General features: G+C 47.0%; 2 protein-coding genes across 3 annotated transcripts in view; one reads left to right on the top strand and one right to left on the bottom strand.

Moving 5' to 3' along the window:
- The window catches only part of PHTF2 (putative homeodomain transcription factor 2), a 91,502-nt gene extending 73,885 nt beyond the window's left edge, over positions 1–17,617 (bottom strand). For both annotated transcript variants that reach the window (XM_069978143.1, XM_069978153.1), the window contains exon 1: positions 17,507–17,617. The gene's annotated coding sequence lies outside the window, so the exon portion shown is untranslated. The remainder of the gene's footprint in view (positions 1–17,506) is intronic.
- Positions 17,618–17,799: 182 nt separating this feature from the next.
- TMEM60 (transmembrane protein 60) lies at positions 17,800–24,772 on the top strand. The gene is made up of 2 exons (XM_069956155.1): positions 17,800–18,173; positions 24,210–24,772. The coding sequence occupies exon 2, from the start codon at positions 24,258–24,260 to the stop codon at positions 24,660–24,662; it is 405 nt and encodes a 134-aa protein (XP_069812256.1). The 5' UTR covers positions 17,800–18,173; positions 24,210–24,257; the 3' UTR covers positions 24,663–24,772.
- The last annotated feature ends 340 nt before the right edge of the window (positions 24,773–25,112 follow it).

Genomic DNA, 25,112 nt, shown 5'->3' with positions numbered 1-25,112 from the left:
AATCTCAGTCCAACCCGACACTGCTCCCTGCTGCTGGCCGCCACCCTCCGTGTCGGCATCACGTGTCCTCAGTCTCTTCAATTGGCCGGGTTAACACAGCCCACTGAAGAGAGGGGGGGGATATCTACAGTCTCCCTCATCTTCCTCCAGTGCTGCTGTGACCCCCTCCCCACACACACATATCCAACCATGCCCGCTCCTGTCAGCCCCCCTGGCTCGCTCCTGTGCTGTCACATACCCCCCCTCCCCATCGAACCATGCCCACTCCTGTGAGCCCCTGGCGCGCTACCTCCCCCCCCGCCCCAGATTCAACCATGCCCGCTCCTATGACACCTCACAACTCACATAATTCTGCTATGACGCGCACTCAACTCTGCTATATCTTGTGGATATCAGCTCTGCTACATCATGGACCAATCAGACATAAGCATTGCATGATGGGAGATGTAGTTTTCTGGCCAGTGCCATGTTGGATATAGTTTGGCTTTTAAAAAAAACTTGTAACTATGGAGCGGAAGCAGCTAGAAAGACGGGAGACGGCTCAAAATACTCTTTACTTTATTTCAATATCAGCGTTACAGGTAGAGAATACAGTGTGCTGTGTGCTGTTACATGAAGTAACTGTGTGCTGTGTGGGTGGGACCACAATTAAATGATAAAGTACTGCAAATAATTCAGTAACACAATGAAACTGCAATGTGTGAACGCAGCCTAAATGTTCTGCAACAGATTTGGGCGGAGAATGGGCAGGGTTTGAGGACTGTAATGAACAGCTGAGGGAAAGCATTGCATTCTGGAATCAGTACTGCATTCTGGGAACTGCTCAACCAGGAAGTAGAGAAACACAATACAGAACCAAAAAACCCAAAACAAATAGATTTTTGGTAGTTTCAAAACTGGGATAGATAGGTAAGTAATGTGTTATGCTTCTGCAGTAGTTTCATTTTTTTTAAACCTCCCCTTTAATGCCTATTGATTTAGAATGTGATTTCCTAAAAGCTCCTGAGGGTAAAATGTGTAGATGTCCAATACTTTTTCCACATAGTATATACAGGGATATGCTGGGCAAATGTCCTAGTAGAGGTGCTGCACCATGTTGTTATTCATCTGATTAAAAATGTATACGGTGCCAATAATAGAATGTAGGTTACAATGTGGATAAATGTAAAGTTATGCACCTGGGTACTAATAACCCACATGCATCATATGTCCTAGGGGGAGTTACTCTGGGAGAGTCACTGATAGAGAAGGATCTGGGTATACTTGTAGATAATAGACTACAGAACAGCACACAATGTCAGTCAGCTGCTTCTAAGGCCAGCAGGATATTGTCATGCATTAAAACAGGCATGGACTCTCGGGACAGGGATATAATATTACCGCTCTATAAAGCCTTGGTGCGGCCTCATCTGGAGTATGCTGTCCAGTTTTGGAACCCGATTCATAAAAAGGATGTTCTAGAGCTGGAAAGGGTACAAAGACGGGCAACTAAACTAATAAGGGGAATGGAGCATCTTAGTTATGATGAGAGATTAAAAGAATTACATTTGTTTAGTCTGGAGAAGAGACGTTTAAGGGGAGATATGATTAACTTATTTAAGGGTACAAACCCACTTGCCGGATCTGCAGCGAGTCTCCTTGCTGCGTTTTTGCAGCGAGACTCGCTGCAGATTCCAGCCCTATACTTTCATTAGCAGAGATGTACATCCCTGCTGCGATTTTGTCTGCAGCCCTCCCCATTAACCCCCTAGCCGCCGGACATTATACATTACCGGGTCCCCGTTCCTGCTTGCTTCGGGGCTCCCGGTGTCTTCACGGCCCGCCCGGCCAATCAGTGCGCTGCGGCGGGGCAGCGCACTGATTGGCCGGGCGGAACGTGCCGGGAGCCGCCGAAGCAAGCAGGAACGGGGACCTGGTAATGTATATCCTGCCCGTCCCCCCTGGCCGCATGATCGCCCCCCGCACCCCCCGGCCGCACGATCGCCCCCAGCCACATGATCGCTCCCCGCACCCCCCGGCCGTACGATAGCCCCCCGCAGCCCCGATCGCCACCAGCCCCACGATCGCCCCCCGCAGCCCGTGCGGCCGGGGGCTGCGGGGGGCGATCATGCGGCCGGGGGGCGATCATGCGGCCGGGGGCGATCGGGGCTGCAGGGGGAGCGGGCAGGATATACATTACCAGGTCCCCGCTCCTGCTTGCTTCGGCGGCTCCCGGCACGTTCCGCCCGGCCAATCAGTGCGCTGCCCCGCCGCAGCGCACTGATTGGCCGGGCGGGCCGTGAAGACACCGGGAGCCCCGAAGCAAGCAGGAACGGGGACCCGGTAATGTATAATGTCCGGCGGCTAGGGGGTTAATGGGGCGGGATGCAGACAAAATCGCAGCAGGGATGTACATCCCTGCTGCGAGTTTCTCTGCTAATGAAAGTATAGGGCTGGGATCTGCAGCGAGTCTCGCTGCAAAAACACAGCAAGGAGACTCGCTGCTGACCCGCCAAGTGGGTTTTTACCCTCAATATATATATATGGCCCCTACAAGAGATATGGGGAAAAGATGTTCCAGGTAAAACCCCCTCAAAGGACAAGGGGGCACTGCCTCCGCCTGGAGAAAAAAAGGTTTAATCTCCAGAGGCGACAAGCCTTCTTTACCATGAGAACTGTGAATCTGTGGAACAGTCTACCACAGGATCTGGTCACAGCAAAAACAGTGGAGGGCTTCAAAACAGGGCTAGACAAGTTCTTAGAGCAAAATAATATAAATGCATATGTATAGAACCTATCACCCCTCCCCCTTCCCTGTATCCATCCCCTCCTTGGTTGAACTTGATGGACATGTGTCTTTTTTCAACCGTATTAACTATGTAACTATGTAATGTAATTATTATACAGTCCTAGTATTATGACCTAGTATGCCTCTCTCTCTCTGTAAAAGCCTGGAGGTGTGCTGACGCCATCTCTTCTACCTCCACATACTTCTCTGCACACGTCTGATGGTGGGAAAATGCTAAAGGCCCTATTCCACGGAACGATTATCGTCCGTATTCGGCCGATATCTGCCGCTACGGACGATAATCCTCCTGTGGAATAGAATGTAACGATCAGCCGACTTCGTTCATGTCGGCTGATCGTTGCAGTTGCTTGTTTTTCAACATGTTGAAAAACAAGCGACTGATATAGCAGCGACCTGCTGCCGTCGCTCCGTTGAACAGGAGCATCGACAGCAGATGCTGCTATATCCTATGGGCTGCCCGGACGATCAGCGATCACCCGGGCAGCCCCGCCCCCCCCCCCCCCCCCCGCAGCTCCCGGCCGCACTCACCCGCTCGCTGCTGCCGCGTTGAATAGCGGCAGCAGTGAGCGGGGAACGAGGAGAAAACGAGCGCTGAGAGCGCTCGTTTGCTCTTCTAGACGGCTCGTGGATTTGGGCCTTAAGTTGCATTGTGAGTAATAGACTGGTCTCAGTTGCTGGGTAAATATAAAGACCTTGTGGTGCATGTAAATATATTTGATTATATTGGATTTGACTAACAAACAAAAGGCATTTGTGGTGTCATTTACTTTAATGATGTTGATATATGGGGGTAGAGCAGACCCTACGTGGACATCCACAGCTGAAAGTGATTATTAAAGGTCAGCTTAGATTTTGTGTATACTCTTTAGGGGGACCCCAATATTTCTGAATCCTCCTGGTTGCTTTTATATGCTCTTTGGGGGCCCTTTAATTTTTTGGGGGGTGTGTTTAATTATTCTGAACATTGCTTATAGCCAAGTTCACACAACGATTTTCAACAGCTATGATTTGAAACTCAAGCAATGGATGTTGTTTTGAGTACCAAGGAATGGCCCTCGTTTAACATACTGTGGCGGTCGTCATTACAATGACGGCCATTGGTATATTATTCTAGTTTAGGTTGATGATGGCCCTTTTGGGCAGGGCTAATCTGAAAAGGTCCATTGATCTTAATTAAAGAGATGGTGAAAGTATGGTAAAAAAAAGAACTGTGTGTAAATAGCATAAAATAACGGTCACTATTCACTTCATTACAGTGCCGCAAATATTTAAACACTTTTGCTGCTCCTGGCATCATATTGATACATTATGCCATATGGGGTGAGACTACAGGGCTTCCCTGTCCATGTTTTACAGAACATGGGAATAAGCCCTTTCTGTACAGAATACTAGCCCCTTTGTGTAGCCAGGCAGTGAACTATGAATACAGCACGGTGAGGCATAGCAGTGCTAGGGCCCAGGTAATGACAGACCCCGCCTCTCTGACACTATTCATGGTTAAATAGCGGCCTTTTTTTTGGGGGGGGGGGGGGGGCAACAAATGCTTCATGTTTTTCCAGTTCAGGTAGTGGTATAAATTAATAATCTTTTTATCTACCGGTTATTACAATTGTGGCAGTACAAAATATGTTTTATTTTTATCTTAAAATAAAAAATTTTGAAAAACTTTACAGATCATAATTTTACTTTTTATTTTGTATGAAACTAAGGGACTTGATTGTTTGATATCATGCTTAAACTTATATCAATCTCTTTGTAACAATATACTCTCTTCTTTTTTGCTATCTACTGTGCAGATATTCAACTATGTAAAGAGTGATAATTAACTAAGTAATCCCTATAAAAGAGGTAGAAAAACTGCAAAAATGGCATCCAGATGTTTCAGTGATATGGTGTATGTGCAAGAACTCAAGAGTGAAGACATTATTCACATAAATAAATGCATGAATTTATAACAAGTACATAGCTTCCATAAGAGAGTAAGTGTATGTACCCAAAGATGGAACATGGATTTACCAGGGGGAAAGGTGCAGGAATAAATTCACATGGATTTAATATAATTCATTACACAGACTTAAAAGTGTTATCCAGCGCTACAAAAACATGGCCACTCTTCCCCCTACTGTTGTCTCCAATTCAGGTGTGGTTTGCAATTAAGCTCTATTTACTTCAATGGAACAGAGTTTCAAAACCCCACCCAATCTAGAGACAACAGTAGGGGGAAAGTGGCCATGTTTTTGTAGCGCTGGATAACCCCTTTAACAAGGAAGGCGGCATAAATTAACCAATAATGGCATTAACATTCGCCCCATGTCTCGGTATAGTGGACAGAGGTCGGCAGGTCCATATTTTACCTTTCTGTAGGTGACAACTACAAATACCTTACATTCACATACACTAAAGAGGTCTGATATATGAAGGATTACTGTACAAATCTACAGCCTGTTCTTCCTTACCCCATCACTATACTCTTGATATAAACAAGAGCAATAACTATATACAGTAAAATGATGCTCTCCAATGTACTCCAATGCCTTACAGCCAGGCTGGGAGTATCGTTGTCTAAGTAAGCTTCCAAAATTGCTCGGTATTGCAGTAAAACCCTAGCACTTACCAGAAAACAGCGTCTTGAACAGCTACTATGGTAGTTATAAAAACGCATTGGCTGCAGTTTCTTTAGCAGGAGACAGATAACATTACAGAGTCCCATCCAGTGGAAGGTCACAAGCACTTGGCAGCTTTCTGTCACAGATCACTGTCATACTGTTTATCCCATTCACACTACATGCATACTGCTGCCTATGGATACACCTTGGTAGAACACGGGAGCTGATATAGTTACACTGTACAGTGCTGCAATATTTTTTGACATTACCATAATGATGCCCCTACAAATGGAAAGGTCTAAGGACCCTATTGCATGGGAAGAATATCTGCCGAATCAGGCAGAATCGTCCTGTGTAATAAAAACAGCAATCAGCCAAAGAGACAATCATCGTGGCTTGTTTCTGCATTCCCCACTGACTACAGCCTGCTCCAATACTTTCCAGCCTGTCTCTGCAGTGATAGCCTGCTCAGCAAATCACTAGCTGCAGCATTTTCCTGTTTTGAGCTGTGATTGGCTGCGTGGTCTGTCACTGCAGAGACGGGTTCAGAAGTATCTGAGGCGGTTGCGATCAGTAGGGAACACAGAAACAAGCCAGGAGAACACCAACAGGCATGGACAGGTGCTTGCTACATTGCTCGAGAAGTGTAATCCCACTGCCCTTAAAGGGGAACTATCAGCAGGTTTGTGTTACCTCAGCAGCTCTTGACCTCATGTTGGCAGTGTTGTTATTAATTTTTCTGTGAGTTCTTGAGCATTTTGATCAAAGAAGATATCCAAATCGCTGCCTTAGGATCACTGTGGGCATTGCCCGGGTACCCAGAGCACCCACCTCGGCCTGCCTAGTCCATATATTTATACATGCATAGTGATGGTGCTCGTACCGGCACGCATACAAGATGGGCTGCGTCCGATGCATGCACAGATACGAGCGCCATTACTTTTAAAAAATTAAAACCTTTTAAAAAAACAAAATATTCCTTCAAATTACTCTATTACCATTCTTGATGAAGGGCAACCATTAAAATAATACTACAAAAGTACCCTGTTTCCCCCAAAATAAGATATCCTCCAAAAATGAAGCATAGTGGAGGATTTACAGGATTGCTTAAAATAAGGCATCCCCCTAAAAACAAGGATTCCCACAAAGTAAGACGCCCTCCACTATGCCGCTAAGGGGAGGGGAGTTGTCTGGATCAGCTGGTTTGGGATGACAACTACTATAAAGTGCATAAGAAATGTTTTTTTTGTTTAATAATAAGTGTGAATTCTTATTCATGGAAAAATAAGTCATCCCCTGAAAACAAGACGTAGTGCATCTTTGGGAGCAAAAATTAATATAAGACACTGTCTTATTTTTGGGGAAACAGGGTATTCTAAAAAGAAACCGGGATATGTCCAGGTAAAATCACCCACGTATACGTGATGTGGTGCCGTAACATCTTACATACCTGGCTGATCATATCATCACTCTTCAATGAAGAATATACCCAAGGCAAAATGATTTTGCAATCAGGTGGGTGGGGTTGGAGTCCAAACCCTGAGTTTCTCTCAGTCTCTCAGGTGCGTGCTGCTGTATGAGACTGGTGACAACTGTTGTGTTCTTTTCCCCACAAGGGCGTCATTTGTTTTCAACACCTAGCCTATTGACTTGCCCAGTGCTGCTCTTCTCAGTAACCCTGGGCTAGTTCTACATTTTTCCACTAGATGCGAGTAATAGATGACGCTGCCGCATTACATACAATCACTGCTTCATATGCCACCACTTTTACATAGGTCAGCAAGGATGATGGCCGGACAGTAATTGGCAAAAACACTGGCATTAAAAAAAAATCATAAGAAGGGTTTTCCTGCAGGTACTTTTTATTCTGCCCACACTTTTGATCAAAGTTCATAAAAAAACACTGACATGCACATACAAATGGAGTTTTATATTTCCCTACTGACTCCCAGCTAACGTGTGGACAAAAAAATAAACAAACAAACACGCACATGGTTAACCCCTTAACGACATCGGGCGTAAACTTACGCCCTCGCGCCCTGGTACTTGGCGCATCAGGGCGTAAATTTACGCCCGATGTTTACCCGATCGCTGCGTGTTCACACACAGCGGTCGGGGAAGATGGCCTGCTATAAATCATAGCAGGCCATCGTAGCTTCACGGCACGGGGGGTGGTTAACACCCCCCGTGCCTACGATCGCCGCTATAGGCTGATCAATTCAGATCAGCCAATAGCGGCGATCGGAACCTTTCCGGGTCATCGGCGACCCGATGACCCGGAAAAAAATGGCGGTCGGTGCTGTCCGAGGACGGCACCGACCGCCATTACTGTAAAAAGTAATGGTGGTCACCGTGCCACCGGCCCGATCGGGCCGGTGGCACGGCGATCAGAGTCCCACAAAATAGTAAATACCTGCCCTGGACCCCTCAGCTAGGTAGCCGAGGGGTCCAGAGCAGGTATTTGTACATTACTCACCTGTCCCGGGCTCCTGATCGGCGTCTTCAGGGTTCGCGGCGTCCTCGTCTTCGTTCGGGTCTTCGGCTTCTTCCGTGACGTCACGTTCGGCTTCTCTCGGCTATTTTCGGCTCCAGCGTCGGCTTTTTCCGTATTTTGCGCTCTGCTGCCCTCTAGCGGCTGATTTTTTTTTTTTTTTTCAAATTTTTTTTTCTTCTATTTTCCGCACCCTATCGCCGCTGAGTGTTGATCAGCATCGCACGAAAGTGCGCTGCTAATCAGCAACTCCTCCTTTTTGGCGTAGGGTGTTTTTTTTCTATATCCTACTGCCACGGTCTGCTGATAAGTGCCGCACATAAGTGCGGCATTTATCAGCAACTCCTTTGTTGGCGTAGGTTTTTTTTTTTATACTTACTGTAAAAAAAACACGTAAAAAACACTACATTACACCACACTACATTGAATAAAGTTTGACACTACACCACTACATACCCCATATACCAATCCCCGTATAAAGATGGCCCCCAGGGTGTTTTCGGTGTCGGACGCATACGTTATTGCCTCCGACACCGAAACAGCCAGTAAGGATGAATGGGGGGATCCTTCTTTCCTCCATTCATCCTCATCCTCATCATCCAGTGACGTGTCTGGGGGTAGCGTAGCGTACGCTGCCCCCCAGACACGTCTTTTCCGCCAGTACCGTCCCAATAAGAGATGACGGTATGGTGTGAAATTCTACAAACTGTGTGAGCGTACCTCAGGGTACACTTACAGATTTAGGGTACGTGCACACTGCGGAATGGCGAAGGATAACTCTTTGTGCATTCCGCAGCTGGCACCCGCCGGTGGACTGATGCGGGCGCATGTCTCTTCCCGTGTCATAGACTCCATTCTATGCACGGGCGGATTCCGTCGTCCATCCAAAGAATGAATACGTTGGACGGAGAGCGGAATCCGCCCGTGCATAGAATGGAGTCTATGACACGTGTGGAGACGTGCGCCTGCATCAGTCCGCCGGCGGGTGCCAACTGCGGAATGCACGAAGGGTTATCTGTCGCGATTCCGCAGTGTGCACGTACCCTTAGAATGTATGTAGGAAGGGACACCCGAATGCAGCCCGCAGATGCCCCCTCCCCCCATCCTCGGAGTTAGTGGGAAGATCGTCCGGGAACTGATCTTCCCACTGCTGGATAAAGGTCACCACCTGTACGGGGATAACTTTTATACCAGCGCCCCCTCTTCCGGTCCCTTGCTGCCCTGTAGCTTGCGGCACGATCCGTAAATATCAGAAGCCGTAATAGCGCCCTAATATTTAGCAGCCATGGAGCGGACCCAGCGCTTCTGGATATGAAGGACCCCGTATCGCACCAGGACAACATTTTCCAGGTGACGCCCCCCACACTGGAGAACGGGAGACCCCAGAAGAAGTGCAGAGTGTGGCGTAACAGGGGGATCAGGAAGGACACCATTTTCCAGTGTGCCACCTGTCCTGATCCCCCCCGGCCTCTGCATACTGGATCGCTCCAAGGCGCACCACACGTCACTGGGGTTCTACATTATCTAAATTCTCTCCCTTATTCCTATTTCAGGGGTCACGTTGATCCAGGGATTATTCTGATCGCCATTATGGAGTCGGGAAGGAATTTTTTTCCCTGTGATGAGGCTACTGTTGTCTGCCTCACGAGGGGTTTTTGCCTTCCTCTGGATCAACACAGGTTGAATTTGATGGACACCTGTCATTTTCAACCTTATAAACTAATAATTGGCCTAATACCCCCAAATAAATTAAAATTGTCCCTTTTTCCCAGCTAAGTAGGTATGGCCGCCATTCCCATTAGAGGATGCCATCATGCAATTACAAAGCCTCTGTGCGGCCAGGACAGTAGAAACCCCCCACAAGTGACCCCATTCTGGAAACTACACCCCATAAGGAATCTAACAAGGGGGGCAGCAGGAATATGGCCCCCTGGTGACGGCCACATTTGGGACGTGAAAATGAAAAAAATTGTATTTTTTATTTTCTCGGCACATGTTCTACGTAAGTGCCCGTCACCAGTGGGGTCCATATGCTCACTGCACCCCTTGTTAGATTCCTTATGGGGTGTAGTTTCCAGAATGGGGTCACTTGTCGGGGGTTTCTACTGTCCTGGCAGCACAGGAGCTTTGTAATTGCGACGTGGCCTCCATCCTCCATTCCAGCCTCTAAATGGCGCTCTGTCCCTTTGGTGACTTGCCCTGTGCCCATATGGCACATTATGTCCACATGTGGGGTATTTTCGTACTCAGGGGACGCTACCCTACACGTTTTGTGTTCATTTTCTTTTTTAACCCCTTGTCGAAATGGAAAAAAAATCAAGGCAAGACCAACATTTAGTGTAATTTTTGTAAAATTTTTACTCTAAATCATTAATCTTGTCATGATTTTTTCATTTTCACAAGGGGTTAAAAGATAAAAAAAAAAACATTTAATGTGTAGAGCAATTTCCCCTGAGTACGGAAATACCCCACATGTGGACATAAAGCGCCATGCGGGTGCAGGGTAAGCCTCCGAAGGGAAGGAGCGCCATTTGGTTTTTGAAGGCTGGATTTGGATGGAATGGATTTCGAGGGGCCATGTTGCATTCAAAAGGCCCCTGTGTTGCCAAGACAGTTGAAACCCCCCACAAGTGACCCCATTATGGAAACTGCACCCCTCAAGGAATGTAACAAGGGGTGTAGTGAGCATATGGACCCCACTGGTGACGGACACAAATGTGGAACAATGTGGCGTGAAAATGAAATATTACATTTTTTACACTATAATGTTGGTTTAGCCTTGAATTTATCATTTTCACAAGGGGTTAAAAGAGGGAAAAAAAACAAAATGTGTAGAGCAATTTCCCCCGAGTCCGTAAATACCCCACATGTGGACATAAAGTGCCGTGCGGGTGCAGGGCAAGCCTCCGAAGGGAAGGAGCGCCATTTTGTTTTTGAAGGCTGGATTTGGATGGAATGGATTTTGAGGGGCCATGTTGCATTCAAAAGGCCTCTGTGTTGCCAAGACAGTTGAAACCCCCCACAAGTGACCCCATTATGGAAACTACACCCCTCAAGGAATGTAACAAGGGGTGTAGTGAGCATATGGACCCCACTGGTGACGGGCACAAATGTGGAACAATGTGGCGTGAAAATGAAATATTACATTTTTTACACTATAATGTTGGTTTAGCCTTGAATTTATCATTTTCACAAGGGGTTAAAAGAGAAAAAAAACACACAATATGTGTAGAGCAATTTCCCCCGAGTCCGTAAATACCCCACATGTGGACATAAAGCGCCATGTGGATGCAGGGCAAGCCTCCGAAGGGAAGGAGCGCCATTTGGATTTTGGAGGTTGGATTTGGCTAGAATGGATGATGAACGCCATGTCGCATTTACAGAGCCCTCGTGCTGCCAAAACACTGGAAACCCCCCACAAGTGACCCCATTCTGGAAACTGCACCCCTCAAGGAATCTAACAAGGTGTGCAGTGAGGATATGGACCCCTTGATGACGGGCACATTTGTGCCATGAAAGTGAAAAAATGAAAATTTTCCCTTTCACGTCACATTGTTCCACATTTGTGCCCGTCACCAGTGGGGTCCATATGCTCACTGAACCCTTTGTTAGATTCCTTGAGGGGTGTAGTTTCCAGAATGGAGTCACTTGTGGGGGGTTTCCAGTGTCTTGGCAGCACGAGGGCTCTGTAAATGCGACATGGCCCTTGAAATCCTTTTCAGTGAAATTCAGCTTCCAAAAGCCAATTGGCGCTCCTTCCCTTTGGAGGCTCGTCCTGCGCCCCCTTGGCACTTTATCGCCACATGTGGGGTATTTCCGTACTCGGGAGAAACTGCGCTACACATTTTTTGTCTTTTTTTGCCTCTTATCCCTTTAAGAAAATGAAAAATTGAAGGCTAGAACAACGTTTTAGTGTAAAAAATAAATTTTTCTTTTTTCATGCCATATTGTTCGGAAAATCTGTGAAGCACCTGTGGGGTCCAGATGCTCACCGCACCCCTTGTTACATTCCTTGAGGGGTGTAGTTTTCTAAATGGTGTCCCTTTAGGGGTGTTTTTTAGGTTTTGGCACCCCAGAGCCTCTGCCAACCTGAAGTGGTACAGTCAGAAATGACCAAATATAACGGAGGCGTTGAAATTCACTAGGCGCTCCTTTATATCTGAGGCTTGTGGTTGCGTCAAATAGCGCAATAGGGTCACATATGGGGTATTTCTATAAACTGCAGAAACGGGACAATAATTATTGGGGTGCATTTCTCTGGTAATAGGTTTATAATTATGAAAAATATTGGATTACAATAAAATCTCTGCACAGAAAATTAAAATTTTCAAATTCCTTACACACTTAGCTTTTATTTCTGTGACTCCCCTAAAGGGTTAAAACACTTTCTGGATATGCTTTTGCAGAGTTTGGGGGGTGCAGTTTCTGAAATTGGGTGCTTTGTGGGGCTTTCTAACATACAGGCCCCTCAAATACACTTGAAGGCTGGGTTCACACACTGTATACTTCAGGCAGTATTTGGTCCTCAAGTCAGGTCCTCATAGCAACCAAAACCAGGAGTGGATTGAAAACACAGAAAGGCTCTGTTCACACAATGTTGAAATTGAGTGGATGGCCGTCATATAACGGTAAATAACTGCCATTATTTCAATATAACAGCCGTTGTTTTAAAATAACAGCAAAAATTTGCCATTAAATGACGGCCATCCACTCAATTACAACATTATGTGAACATAGCCTTTCTGTGTTTTCAATCCACTCCTGGTTTTGGTTGCTATACAGCCTCACAAATACAGCCTCAAATATACATAGTGTGAACCCAGCCTAAACCTGAACAGGTCCCTAAAAATATCTGATTTTGAAGTTTTACTGAAAATTTGGAAATTTGCTGCTAATGTTTTAAGCTTCCTATTGTCTAAAAAAATGAAAGATAGTTTAATAAATGCCGCCAACATAAAGTAGACATGTTGCTAATGCTATTTAATATATAATTTATGTGGTATAACCACTTTCTGTATACGCAAAAAAGTTTCAAAGTTGGAAAAATGCATTTTTTCACATTATTTGGGTTTTTTTCATAAAGATTTGTTATGAGTATCGACTCCAATTTACCAGAAATGTAAAGTACAATATGTCACGAGAAAACAATCTCAGAATCAGCCGGATAGGTAAAAGCATCCCGAAGTTATTAATGAATAAAGTGACACAGGTCATATTCATAAAATTTGTCTCTGTCATTAAGGCCATTTCAGGCTCTGTCCTTAAGGGGTTAATACAGTGTTCTTATTGTTGTTGTTTTTTTTTTTTTTTTTAGGAATACGTGAAGTTGGCTGAGCAGCAGCAGCGGTGCAGTACGCCTCCCCCCCCAGCATGAAGCACTGTACATCTATTCTGCAAGGCAGAGAGGGGGCATGATGCTGCTGCAGCTCTGCCAGCCTGTTCCACTGTTCTGCAGATCTAGAAAACAGCAGTGATATACAGCGATAAATTAAAGCAACAGTACAAAAATGCATGTCTTTCTTATCTTTCTATGACTCAACTGCTGGGAGATGATCTTATGGGTTATCCTATTAACGTTTATAGGAGTAGCACAAACTGCCTAGTAACAGCATAGCTCATGGTACTACACCGTTTATGGAACTCCTATTAACCTCTATTGGTTAATGGACCCTATTAAAGTCAATGGTCAGGTTTCTGTCGTGTCCGTTGGTGCAGCGCAACATTTGGTCTCGCGCAACATTTGGTCTCATTTGTCAGTGCCAAACGGAAATTATGACAAAGTGGGCCTACCCTTCCCAAAACCTGCCTAAGGCTGGGTTCACACTGCGTTTTCAGCATGCATTTAACTAATCCGTTTTTTTTTTAAGCGGACAAAAAAATAGCGTCAGCAATGTTTTTGTGTCCATCAAAAAAAAAAAACGGATACGTTTTGATTAGAGAAGAGCGAACCAGGTTCGGGTTCGAGTCCATCTGAACCCGAACGTTCGGTATTTGATTAGCTGGGGCTGCTGAACTTGGATAAAGCTCTAAGGTTGTCTGGAAAACATGGATACAGCCAATGACTATATCCATGATTTCCACATAGCCTTAGGGCTTTATCCAACTTCAGCAGCCACCGCTAATCAAATGCCGAAAGTTTGGGTTCGGATCGACTCGAACCCGGTTTGCTCATCTCTACTTTTGATCTGTTTTTTTTTTTTTAATAATAGAAGTCAATGGAAAAACGGATTAAAACGGATGCACACAAATGCATCCGATTTGTGCAATCAGTTTCTCATCCGTTTTTTGCAAAAAACGGATTGCAAAAACGCAGTGTGAACCCAGCCTAACCCAGCAGAATAAAAAGGGGTCTGTGAAGTTGTTGTCAATCATATGATGAATCCAATGACTTAATTCGGCTGGTTTTATAACAAAGGTGTGAACACAGCCCAACATAGTTCATGGGAAACACAAACACACAATGGATCCTGAAAACAGCTGTTGGATTCACATAGACCAAAATAGATGCCTGCCCTGTACCCTACCTGACCTTTGTGTTTATCTGTGACTATTAATAGCAGATGGCTGCCATAATAGGCTTTCTGAATATGCAAAAACCACAGCCGGCTGCAGGTGTAAAGAACTGCACAGAAACAAAGGGAAAATCCAGAGAGTCTTAATGTGAACTATACATTATAAGCAATGTGTTTCAGGCTGAGAACAAGCCCTTCATTAGGCTGTACAGGGCAGGAACCCAAAACCTCCACCAAACATTGCTTCAGCTGCAAGAGAAGTTAAAGGTGTTATCCACCTCTACAAAAACATGGCGACTTTTCCCCTTCTCTTGTCTCCAGTTCAGGTGTGGTTTGCAATTAAGCTCCATTTACTTTAATGGAACTGAGTTTGAAACCCCACCCAAAGTAAATGGAGCTTAATTGCAAACCACACCTGAACTGGAGACAAGAGAAGGGGAAAAGTCGCCATGTTTTTGTAGCGCTGGATAACCCCTTTAAAAAGGTCTGACAAGCCTGCCACTCTGAGGGTGGGCTCACAGCTAATGTAGGTGGGCTTTCTGACAGATGTTACTGGGAAGCAAAATCCTTGGCCATATTGGTTGCAGATTTCTTTCCTCAGTGAGACCACTGTCATGTATACCCTATGACTTTTTATGCTGGGCAGTGTATAACTCCAATGTATAAACTTAACACAAGCTCAGATACTAGGTGGGAGTAGGGATAGCTGCTGCATAGAGAGCAATGGAGGATCCCTCTATCCTGTCACCTGCCCATAGCTGAGGTCTCTGGGCTGTCTATGGAGGCACCTGCCCCCTGTTGTGTCCAGTCCAGGACATAGTGCAGCCCCTATGTATACAGCAGTGCTAATGGTGGGGGAGCAGGGTGGCTTCTACAGCAGCCCGTCCCGCACAGCGACGGCAGCTCTCCCGGCCCGTCCCGCACAGCGACGGCAGCTCGCCCGGCCCGTCCCGCACAGCGACGGCAGCTCGCCCGGCCCGTCCCGCACAGCGACGGCAGCTCGCCCGGCCCGGCCCGCACAGCGACGGCAGCTCGCCCGGCCCGGCCCGCACAGCGACGGCAGCTCGCCCGGCCCGGCCCGCACAGCGACGGCAGCTCGCCCGGCCCGGCCCGCACAGCGACGGCAGCTCTCCCGGCCCGGCCCGCACAGCGACGGCAGCTCTCCCGGCCCGGCCCGCACAGCGACGGCAGCTCTCCCGGCCCGGCCCGCACAGCGACGGCAGCTCTCCCGGCCTCTCCCGCACAGCTCCCCCGGCCTCTCCCGCACAGCTCCCCCGGCCTCTCCCGCACAGCTCCCCCGGCCTCTCCCGCACAGCTCCCCCGGCCTCTCCCGCACAGCTCCCCCGGCCTCTCCCGCACAGCTCCCCCGGCCTCTCCCGCACAGTTCCCCCGGCTTCTCCTGCACAGCTCACCCAGCCTGTCCTGCACAGCTCCCCCAGCCTCTCCTGCACAGCTCCCCCGGCATGTCCTGCACAGTTCCCCCGGCTTCTCCTGCACAGCTCACCCAGCCTGTCCTGCACAGCTCCCCCAGCTTCTCCCGCACAGCTCCCCCAGCATGTCCCGCACAGCTCCACCAGCCTGTTCCGCACAGCTCCACCAGCCTGTCCTGCACAGCTCCACCAGCCTGTCCTGCACAGCTCCACCAGCATGTCCTGCACAGCTCCCCCAGCATGTCCTGCACAGCTCCCCCAGCTCCACCAGCCTCTCCCGCACAGCTCCCCCAGCCTCTCCCGCACAGCTCCCCCAGCATCTCCCGCACAGCTCCCCCAGCCTATCCCGCACAGCTCCCCCAGCCTGTCCCGCACAGCTCCCCCAGCCTGTCCCGCACAGCTCCCTTAGCCTGTCCCGCACAGCTCCCCCAGCCTGTCCCGCACAGCTCCACCAGCCTGTCCCGCACAGCTCCACCAGCATGTCCCGCACAGCTCCACCAGCATGTCCCGCACAGCTCCACCAGCATGTCCTGCACAGCTCCACCAGCATGTCCCGCACAGCTCCCCCAGCTTCTCCTGCACAGCTCCCCCAGCATGTCCCGCACAGCTCCCCCAGCATGTCCTGCACAGCTCCCCCAGCATGTCCCGCACAGCTCCCCCAGCTTCTCCTGCACAGCTCCCCCAGCCTCTCCCGCACAGCTCCCCCAGCCTCTCCCGCACAGCTCCCCCAGCCTCTCCCGCACAGCTCCCCCAGCCTGTCCCGCACAGCTCCCCCAGCCTGTCCCGCACAGCTCCCCCAGCCTGTCCCGCACAGCTCCCCCAGCCTGTCCCGCACAGCTCCCCCAGCCTGTCCCGCACAGCTCCCCCAGCCTGTCCCGCACAGCTCCCCCAGCCTGTCCCGCACAGCTCCCCCAGCTTCTCCTGCACAGCTCCCCCAGCATGTCCCGCACAGCTCCCCCAGCATGTCCCGCACAGCTCCCCCAGCATGTCCCGCACAGCTCCCCCAGCATGTCCCGCACAGCTCCCCCAGCATGTCCCGCACAGCTCCCCCAGCATGTCCCGCACAGCTCCCCCAGCATGTCCCGCACAGCTCCCCCAGCATGTCCTGCACAGCTCCCCCAGCCTGTCCTGCACAGCTCCCCCAGCTTCTCCTGCACAGCTCCCCCAGCCTCTCCCGCACAGCTCCCCCAGCATGTCCCGCACAGCTCCCCCAGCCTGTCCCGCACAGCTCCCCCAGCCTGTCCCGCACAGCTCCCCCAGCCTGTCCCGCACAGCTCCCCCAGCATGTCCTGCACAGCTCCCCCAGCATGTCCTGCACAGCTACAGCAGCTGGAGAGCCACAAGTAGGAGACGACTTTACCATGTTGAGAGTCGTAGTACACAAGAGCCGGAGAGCCACAGGTTGCAGACCCCTGCCCTCCGCGCCCCCCAGTAAGACCAGTGCAATGTGACTGGGGGCCGGCTGTACCAGCAGTGTATGTGATGGCACCGATGCTGTATGCCGGGGACCGGCCGCAGACACAATACATAGGCTCTCCCGGAGCCGGTCACCATCCGCACCGTGTATTGTGCTGTAGAACGGATGTGAGGAGCGCCGGAGATGTGACAGGGATGCTCGGGACCACACATTTATTTGTACCGTGTACCCCCATCCACCTCGTCACAGTCTTCCCCGTTACCTGTTGCCCCGGAGCCGCCTCCTCCTCCCGCCGCGGGCACCGGACGGAGGTCTTTGAATTTTACCGGAACATGAGCCCTGGCCGTGCGCGCTCCCTGGTACCCGGGGTACGAGCCAGTGCACCAGGGTTACAGGCACTGTACAAGGCCGCCCCTGGCAACCAGCAGAGCGTCACACGACAATAGCCAATCAGACGGCCGGGGTCACATGACGCAGCTAAGGCAGGCGCAAAAGCTTGGTGTACTAGCATTTGGACCGACAGACACACAGCGCCCTAAACAAATATGGCGGCAGCACAAGGGAAACCAACCACTGTGAAGTCCGGCGTCCATATTTAATTAAGGCACAGGCGAAACTTGAAAAGGACGCGGGATGTAGTCCACAGTCCTGTCTGCAGTGTTCAGGGCGACATTGTGGTGACTATCCGGTTGTATACGTCACACATTCTAGTCACGGGTTCTTGTCCGCAAATGAGGTTTGGCACCAGTGTTGTATGTGGGCAGCCAGAGAACGCTTGCTGATTGGATGAGCCTGGTTTGGTGACAGCCAATAGGTGCACGAGGTGGGAACCGGAAGTGATTGTCCTGCTGTGGCCGCTGGTAACGGAGAGGAGCCCGGGGACGGGATGCGCCTCCTGCGGGTGTCATGGTGACCGCCGCCGCTCCCCGGTGAGGACAGGGCCTGTATCCGCTCATACGTTATGTACCATGTGAGGAGTCTATTGTGCGGACGTATGAGGGCAGTATAGGGTAATATGCGCAGTACTGAGAGGCTGCCACATAGCGCACTACTGGTGTCCGCAGCATAGTCAGGGCTGGCCATACTCTGGGGCCCCACACAAGTAATGTGCAGGAAATGGGCCGAAATAGTCATGAATGGAACGGACATTTGGTCAGTTTAGTTTGCTTGAAGCAGCCCTCCCCCCCAAAATGTTTCCTCTGCTCCCCTACTGCACGTATACTCCACGTGATGATCACTTTCCTGCAGCTTCATTCCAGTGCTATGACACAGCTATGATGCCGATATTACACTGATATTACACCGATATGACACAGCTCTGACACCGATATGATGCCAATATTACACCAATATGACAATATTACACAGCTATGACACCAATATTACACCGATATGATGCCAATATTACACCGATATGATGCCAATATTACACAGCTATGATACCGATATTACACCGATATGACACAGCTCTGACACCTATATGATGCCAATATTACAATATTACACAGCTATGACACCAATATTACACCGATATGTTGACAATATTACACCGATATTACAAGCTATGACACCAATATTACACCGATATGATGCCAATATTACACTGATATGACGCAGATATTACACCGATATGACACAGCTCTGACACCAATATGATGCCAATATTACACCAATATGCCAATATTACACCGATATGATGCCAATATTACACAGCTATGATACCGATATTACACCGATATGATGACAATATTACACCGATATTACAAGCTATGACACCAATATTACACCGATATGATGCCAATATTACACTGATATGACGCAGATATTACACCGATATGACACAGCTCTGACACCAATATGATGCCAATATTACACCAATATGACATTACACAGATATGATGCCAATATTACACCGATATGATGCCAATATTACACAGCTATGATACCGATATTACACCGATATGATGCCAATATTACAATATTACACAGCTATGACACCAATATTACACCGATATGATGACAATATTACACCGATATTACAAGCTATGACACCAATATTACACCGATATGATGCCAATATTACACTGATATGACACAGATATTACACCGATATGACACAGCTCTGACACCGATATGATGCCAATATTACACCAATATGACAATATTACACAGCTATGACACCAATATTACACCGATATGATGCCAATATTACACCGATATGATGCCAATATTACACAGCTATGATACCAATATTCCACCGATATGACACAGCTCTGACACCGATATGATGCCAATATTACACCAATATGACAATATTACACAGCTATGACACCAATATTACACCGATATGATGCCAATATTACACCGATATGATGCCAATATTACACAGCTATGATACCGATATTACACCGATATGACACAGCTCTGACACCGATATGATGCCAATATTACACCAATATGACAATATTACACAGCTATGACACCAATATTACACCAATATGATGACAATATTACACCGATATTACAAGCTATGACACCAATATTACACCGATATGATGCCAATATTACACCAATGTGATGCTAATATTACACCGATATTACACAGCTATGATGCCAATATTACACTGATATTACGCCAATATTACACAGCTATGACGCCGATATGACACAGCTATGACACTGATATGATGGCAATATTACACAGTTCTGACACCGATATGATGCCAATATTACACAGCTATGATACCGATATTACACCGATATGACACAGCTCTGACACCGATATGATGCCAATATTACACCAATATGACAATATTACACAGCTATGACACCAATATTACACCAATATGATGACAATATTACACCGATATTACAAGCTATGACACCAATATTACACCGATATGATGCCAATATTACACCAATGTGATGCTAATATTACACCGATATTACACTGATATTACGCCAATATTACACAGCTATGACGCCGATATGACACAGCTATGACACTGATATGATGGCAATATTACACAGTTCTGACACCGATATGATGACAATATTACACAGCTATGACACCAATATTACACAGATATGCCAATATTACACCGATATGACAATATTACACAATATTACACAGCTATGACACCAGTATTACGCCGAAATGATGGCAATATTACACCGATATGACAATATTACCCTGATATTACACAGCTATGACACCAGTATTACACCAATATGATGCCAATACTACACCAATATGACAATATTACACCGATATTACACAGCTATGACACCAATATTACACCGATATGATGCCAATATTATACCGATATGACAATATTACACCGATATTACACAGCTATGACACCAGTATTACATTGATATGATGCCAATATTACACCGATATGATGGCAATATTACACAGCTCTGACACCAATATTACACCGATATGATGACAATATTACACTGATATTACACAGCTCTGACACCAATATTACACCGATATGATGACAATATTACACAGATATTACACAGCTATGACACCAATATTACACCGATATGATGCCAATATTACACCAATGTGATGCTAATATTACACCGATATTACACAGCTCTGATACCAATATTACACCGATATGATGCCGATATTACACAGCTATGACACCGATACGACACAGCTCTGGCGCCGATATTACACCGATATGATGCCGATATTACACAGCTCTGACACCGATATTACGCCAATATTACACCGATGTTACACAGCTCTGATACCAATATTACACCGATATGATGCCGATATTACACAGCTATGACACCGATATGACACAGCTCTGGCACCGATATTACGCCAATATTACACCGATGTTACACAGCTCTGATACCAATATTACACCGATATGATGCCGATATTACACAGCTCTGACACCAATATTACACTGATATGATGCCAATGTTACACTGATATTACACAGCTCTGATACCAATATTACACCGATATGATACCGATATGACAGCGATATTACACAGCTATGACAGCGATATTAAACAGCTATGATGCCGATATTACACAGCTATGACACAGCTATGACACAGATATTACACAGCTATGACGCCGATATTACACTGATATGATGCCAATATTACACCGATATGATGCCAATATTACACCAATATTACACCGATATGATGCAGATATGACACAGCTCTGACGCCGATATGACACAGCTCTGACGCCGATATTACACCGATGTGATGCCAATGTTACACTGATATTACACAGCTCTGATACCAATATTACACAGCTCTGACACCGATATTACACAGCTATGATGCCGATATGACACAGCTCTGACACCGATATTACACCGATTTGATGCCAATATTAGACAGCTCTGACACAAATATTACACCGATATGCCAATATTATACAGCTTTGACACCAATATTACACAGCTATGACGCCGATATGACGCCAATAGTACACCGATATTACACAGCTCTGACACCAATATTACACTGATATGATGCCAATATTACACAGCTCTGACACCGATATGATGCCAATATTACACCGATATTACCCAGCTCTGACCCCAATATTACCCAGCTCTGATACCGATATTACACCGATATGATGCCAATATTACACCGATATTACCCAGCTCTGATACCAATATTACACCGATATGATGCCAATATTACACAGCTATGACATCGATATTACACTGATAGGATGCCAATGTTACACCGATATTACACCGATATGATGCCAATATTACACCGATATTACACAGCTCTGATGCCGATATTACACCGATATTACACAGCTATGACACCGACATGAGACAGCTCTGACACCAATATGATGCCAAAATTACACCGATATTACACAGCTCTGACACCTATATGATGCCGATATTACACCAATGTTACACAGCTCTGACACCGATCTGACACAGCTATGACACCGCTTGGATCCTGGCGCTCACATCATGTTTCTTCTCACCCCCTTGATTCTTCAGTGATATTGAACACCAGAGGTCCCTGCCTTCAATGCATCTCTATGAGAGCGTGCTCATAGAGATGCATAAAAAAACTCTGACTCCAGGCCTCTGAAGATGCGGGACAGCCAGAAGAAAAGGGCACACTGGCAACAGCAGGATTTAAACAGCTGCATAGCATCAGAATGTAGTTGCACATCGGGAAAGCGATTATCACGGATGGGTATATGGGGTGCCTGCAGCCAGGAAGCATATAAAACATTATGGGGAGAGTGATTCTCCCATGGTCAGGCCAGGGAGAAAAAAAAACATTACTCGCAGGGGGTGCGGGGAACATAATAAAGACAGTATGCTTACTGACCCCTGAGCCTGTGCTGCACCGCATCACTGGACTCCTGTACCCCGCCGGATGTCATCTCTCTGCTACGGGGTACATCACGACTTGGCTGACACATCACAAATGGGTGGGATTTAGCCCGTGTAGCCAATCAGTGACTGCAGTGAGTGGGGCATCTGTCAGCCGGGTCGTGAAGTAGCTGCAGGGGACCAGGAGCAGGATGCAGCGTGGACAGGTAAATATACCTTCTTTGTTATGTTCACCCCCATTCCAAAATAAATTTTCCCCCCTCTTAGGCTGGGTTCACACTGAGGAATTGAATTCAAGCAGAGTGCAAGCGGAATTCAAGCAGAATTCAAGCATTATTGACTTATATCGACATGTCAATTCTTCAGACGGAAAGTGGATCAGTGGCGGAATTTTCAGCGCAGAAATTCCGCTGTGTGAACAAATAAGCAGCAAGCCCAATGTACATTGAAAATGTTTATTCTTTACGGGCGGAATTCCGCACGCATTTTGCCGCAGAATCCGCCTGAAAATGCGTGAGAATTCCTCAGTGCGAACCCAGCCTAAAGGAGTTGTCCTACATAATTAGCATGTAATTCTCTGCTATGAAAAAAGAGGCATACTTTCCTGCCCCAATCCCATGCCATATGTTTTTTGTCAGTTCCAGATGTGCAGGAGGCACCTTAGTCAGTGACATCACCAGTAGTTGGCTGTGTCCGCTCTAAAGCAGGGAGGGCTGCTCAGTCTGTAGCTTCTGACACAGCAGGGATTGGAGCAAATAGTAATATATATACATATATACTTCTGAGAGTAAAATTCTCCAGAATACTCTTTTATAAACCTGTTCATGCTTTAATTGTACCTGTCATTTGTAAGAACTTTTGACATGTCCTAGAGGCTTGTCAAAAGTTTTGATCAGTCCAGGTCAGAGTGTTCAGACCCTTACCAATTGGAAGAACAAGCTGGGAGAGGGCACGCTGCCACAGTCCACTCCCGCTCTGTTGGGCTCATAATGAAGTCTATGAAGCCTGGCTCTTTTTTAATTAAAAAATTAAAAAAGACACTCTGCTTACCTGTCCCCATGCCCGCGCTGAGACACATCAGTGTCTTCACCTCCCAGGGACGCTAAGTAGACAGACGGTGGGGTCCGTGACCGGAACACGGTGCCTCACAGATTCCGGGACTGTTCCCCAAGCCCAGAATAATTTTTTTGCCCCACGCCAGACTTCTCCTTTATTGTTGTAGTGCTCTACACTGCATGTGATGCTTCTTGGGGAAGATATATCTATAATATTTCATGTGATGGAGCATGCCATTACTTTTTTCATGTGTTCATACAGAATCTTTGCAAAACAAATGTAGCAGTGTAGCACTGGACTGGGTTTAGTGACCGGGGGTTGGGTTTTGCTTAGTTGTCTGATCAGTGTTTATGAATTTTTAGGCTACGTTCACATTGGCCTTAGAAGCCTCTGTCACAAGTTTTGTCACTTGATGGCAGGAATAGTGCTGATGGACCCCATTTTAAGAGTTCCTTGTGTGATTTATAGCAGTGTGTTGGATTTTGTTACTAAAGAAAGCCACAACACAGATGTGAACAAAGTCTGTTCTCCCTTCCTATGCAGGAATACACCTCTTCATCCTGGCGCTGGCATCCCTTAAAATCAGTTTAAATGAGAATGTCCCTGGCGCAGAGAGTGCTGCTGACATGGCTCTTCAGCTTACTATTCTTGATCATGCTGGTGTTGAAGCTGGATGAGAAGGCGCCCTGGAACTGGTTCATTATCTTCATACCCATCTGGATATTTGACACCATTTTAATTGTTATGTTAATTGTAAAGATGGCAGGACGGTGTAAATCTGGTTATGACCCTAGAAATGGAGCTCAAAATATGAAGAGGAAGTCTTGGTATCTTACTGCCATGCTCCTGAAGTTGGCATTCTGTCTGGCCCTGTGTGCCTTGCTGGAACAGTTCACCAATATGTGGCTATGCCTTGTATTTATTCCATTGTGGATCTTGCTCATTGGAGCACTGATTGAACTGGGATATAATGTGTTCTATGTGAGACGTGACTAGCCGCTGACACACACTATCCACTAGGTCATGTGAGTTGACCAGCTAATCCTGTAAAGCTGCACGGTTACCCCATTGTCTATCACCATAAACTCTACAGTATGTAAATAAAGTACACACACTGCTGTAATCCTGACTTATGGCTTTTCCTTTTATGTTAACATTTAAAAGGAAATTTATCAAAATTATTGTAAATAGGAAATTATCTGTATTTTGCCTTTTCCTTTAGGATTTGGCGTGGACAAGTGGCTTCGCCATTTCACCTGTTAGATTTGTGCCTCTTCAAAGCATAATTTGCGCCATTTTCATTGGAATGATTTCTCAGCCTGATGCCAACTGTGGCCTTCTGGGAATATTGATATCCAGGCGTAGCACACTGGCCGCCATTGTGTCATTGTGTTATAGAAATTATTATTTTAATTCTAATCTTGCTTTTCTGTACCTGGGAAAGTT

Source organism: Dendropsophus ebraccatus, chromosome 1, assembly GCF_027789765.1.
Source record: "Dendropsophus ebraccatus isolate aDenEbr1 chromosome 1, aDenEbr1.pat, whole genome shotgun sequence".
In the NCBI taxonomy this organism is placed as follows: Eukaryota; Metazoa; Chordata; class Amphibia; order Anura; family Hylidae; genus Dendropsophus; species Dendropsophus ebraccatus.
The sequence above is the reverse complement of the archived record's forward strand: the minus strand, read 5'-3'. Positions and strand labels throughout refer to the sequence as shown.

What these genes read in the sequence shown, in the direction of transcription:
- TMEM60 (XM_069956155.1), top strand. Translation starts at nt 24,258, where the DNA reads ATGAGAATGTCCCTGGCGCAGAGAGTGCTGCTGACATGGCTCTTCAGC.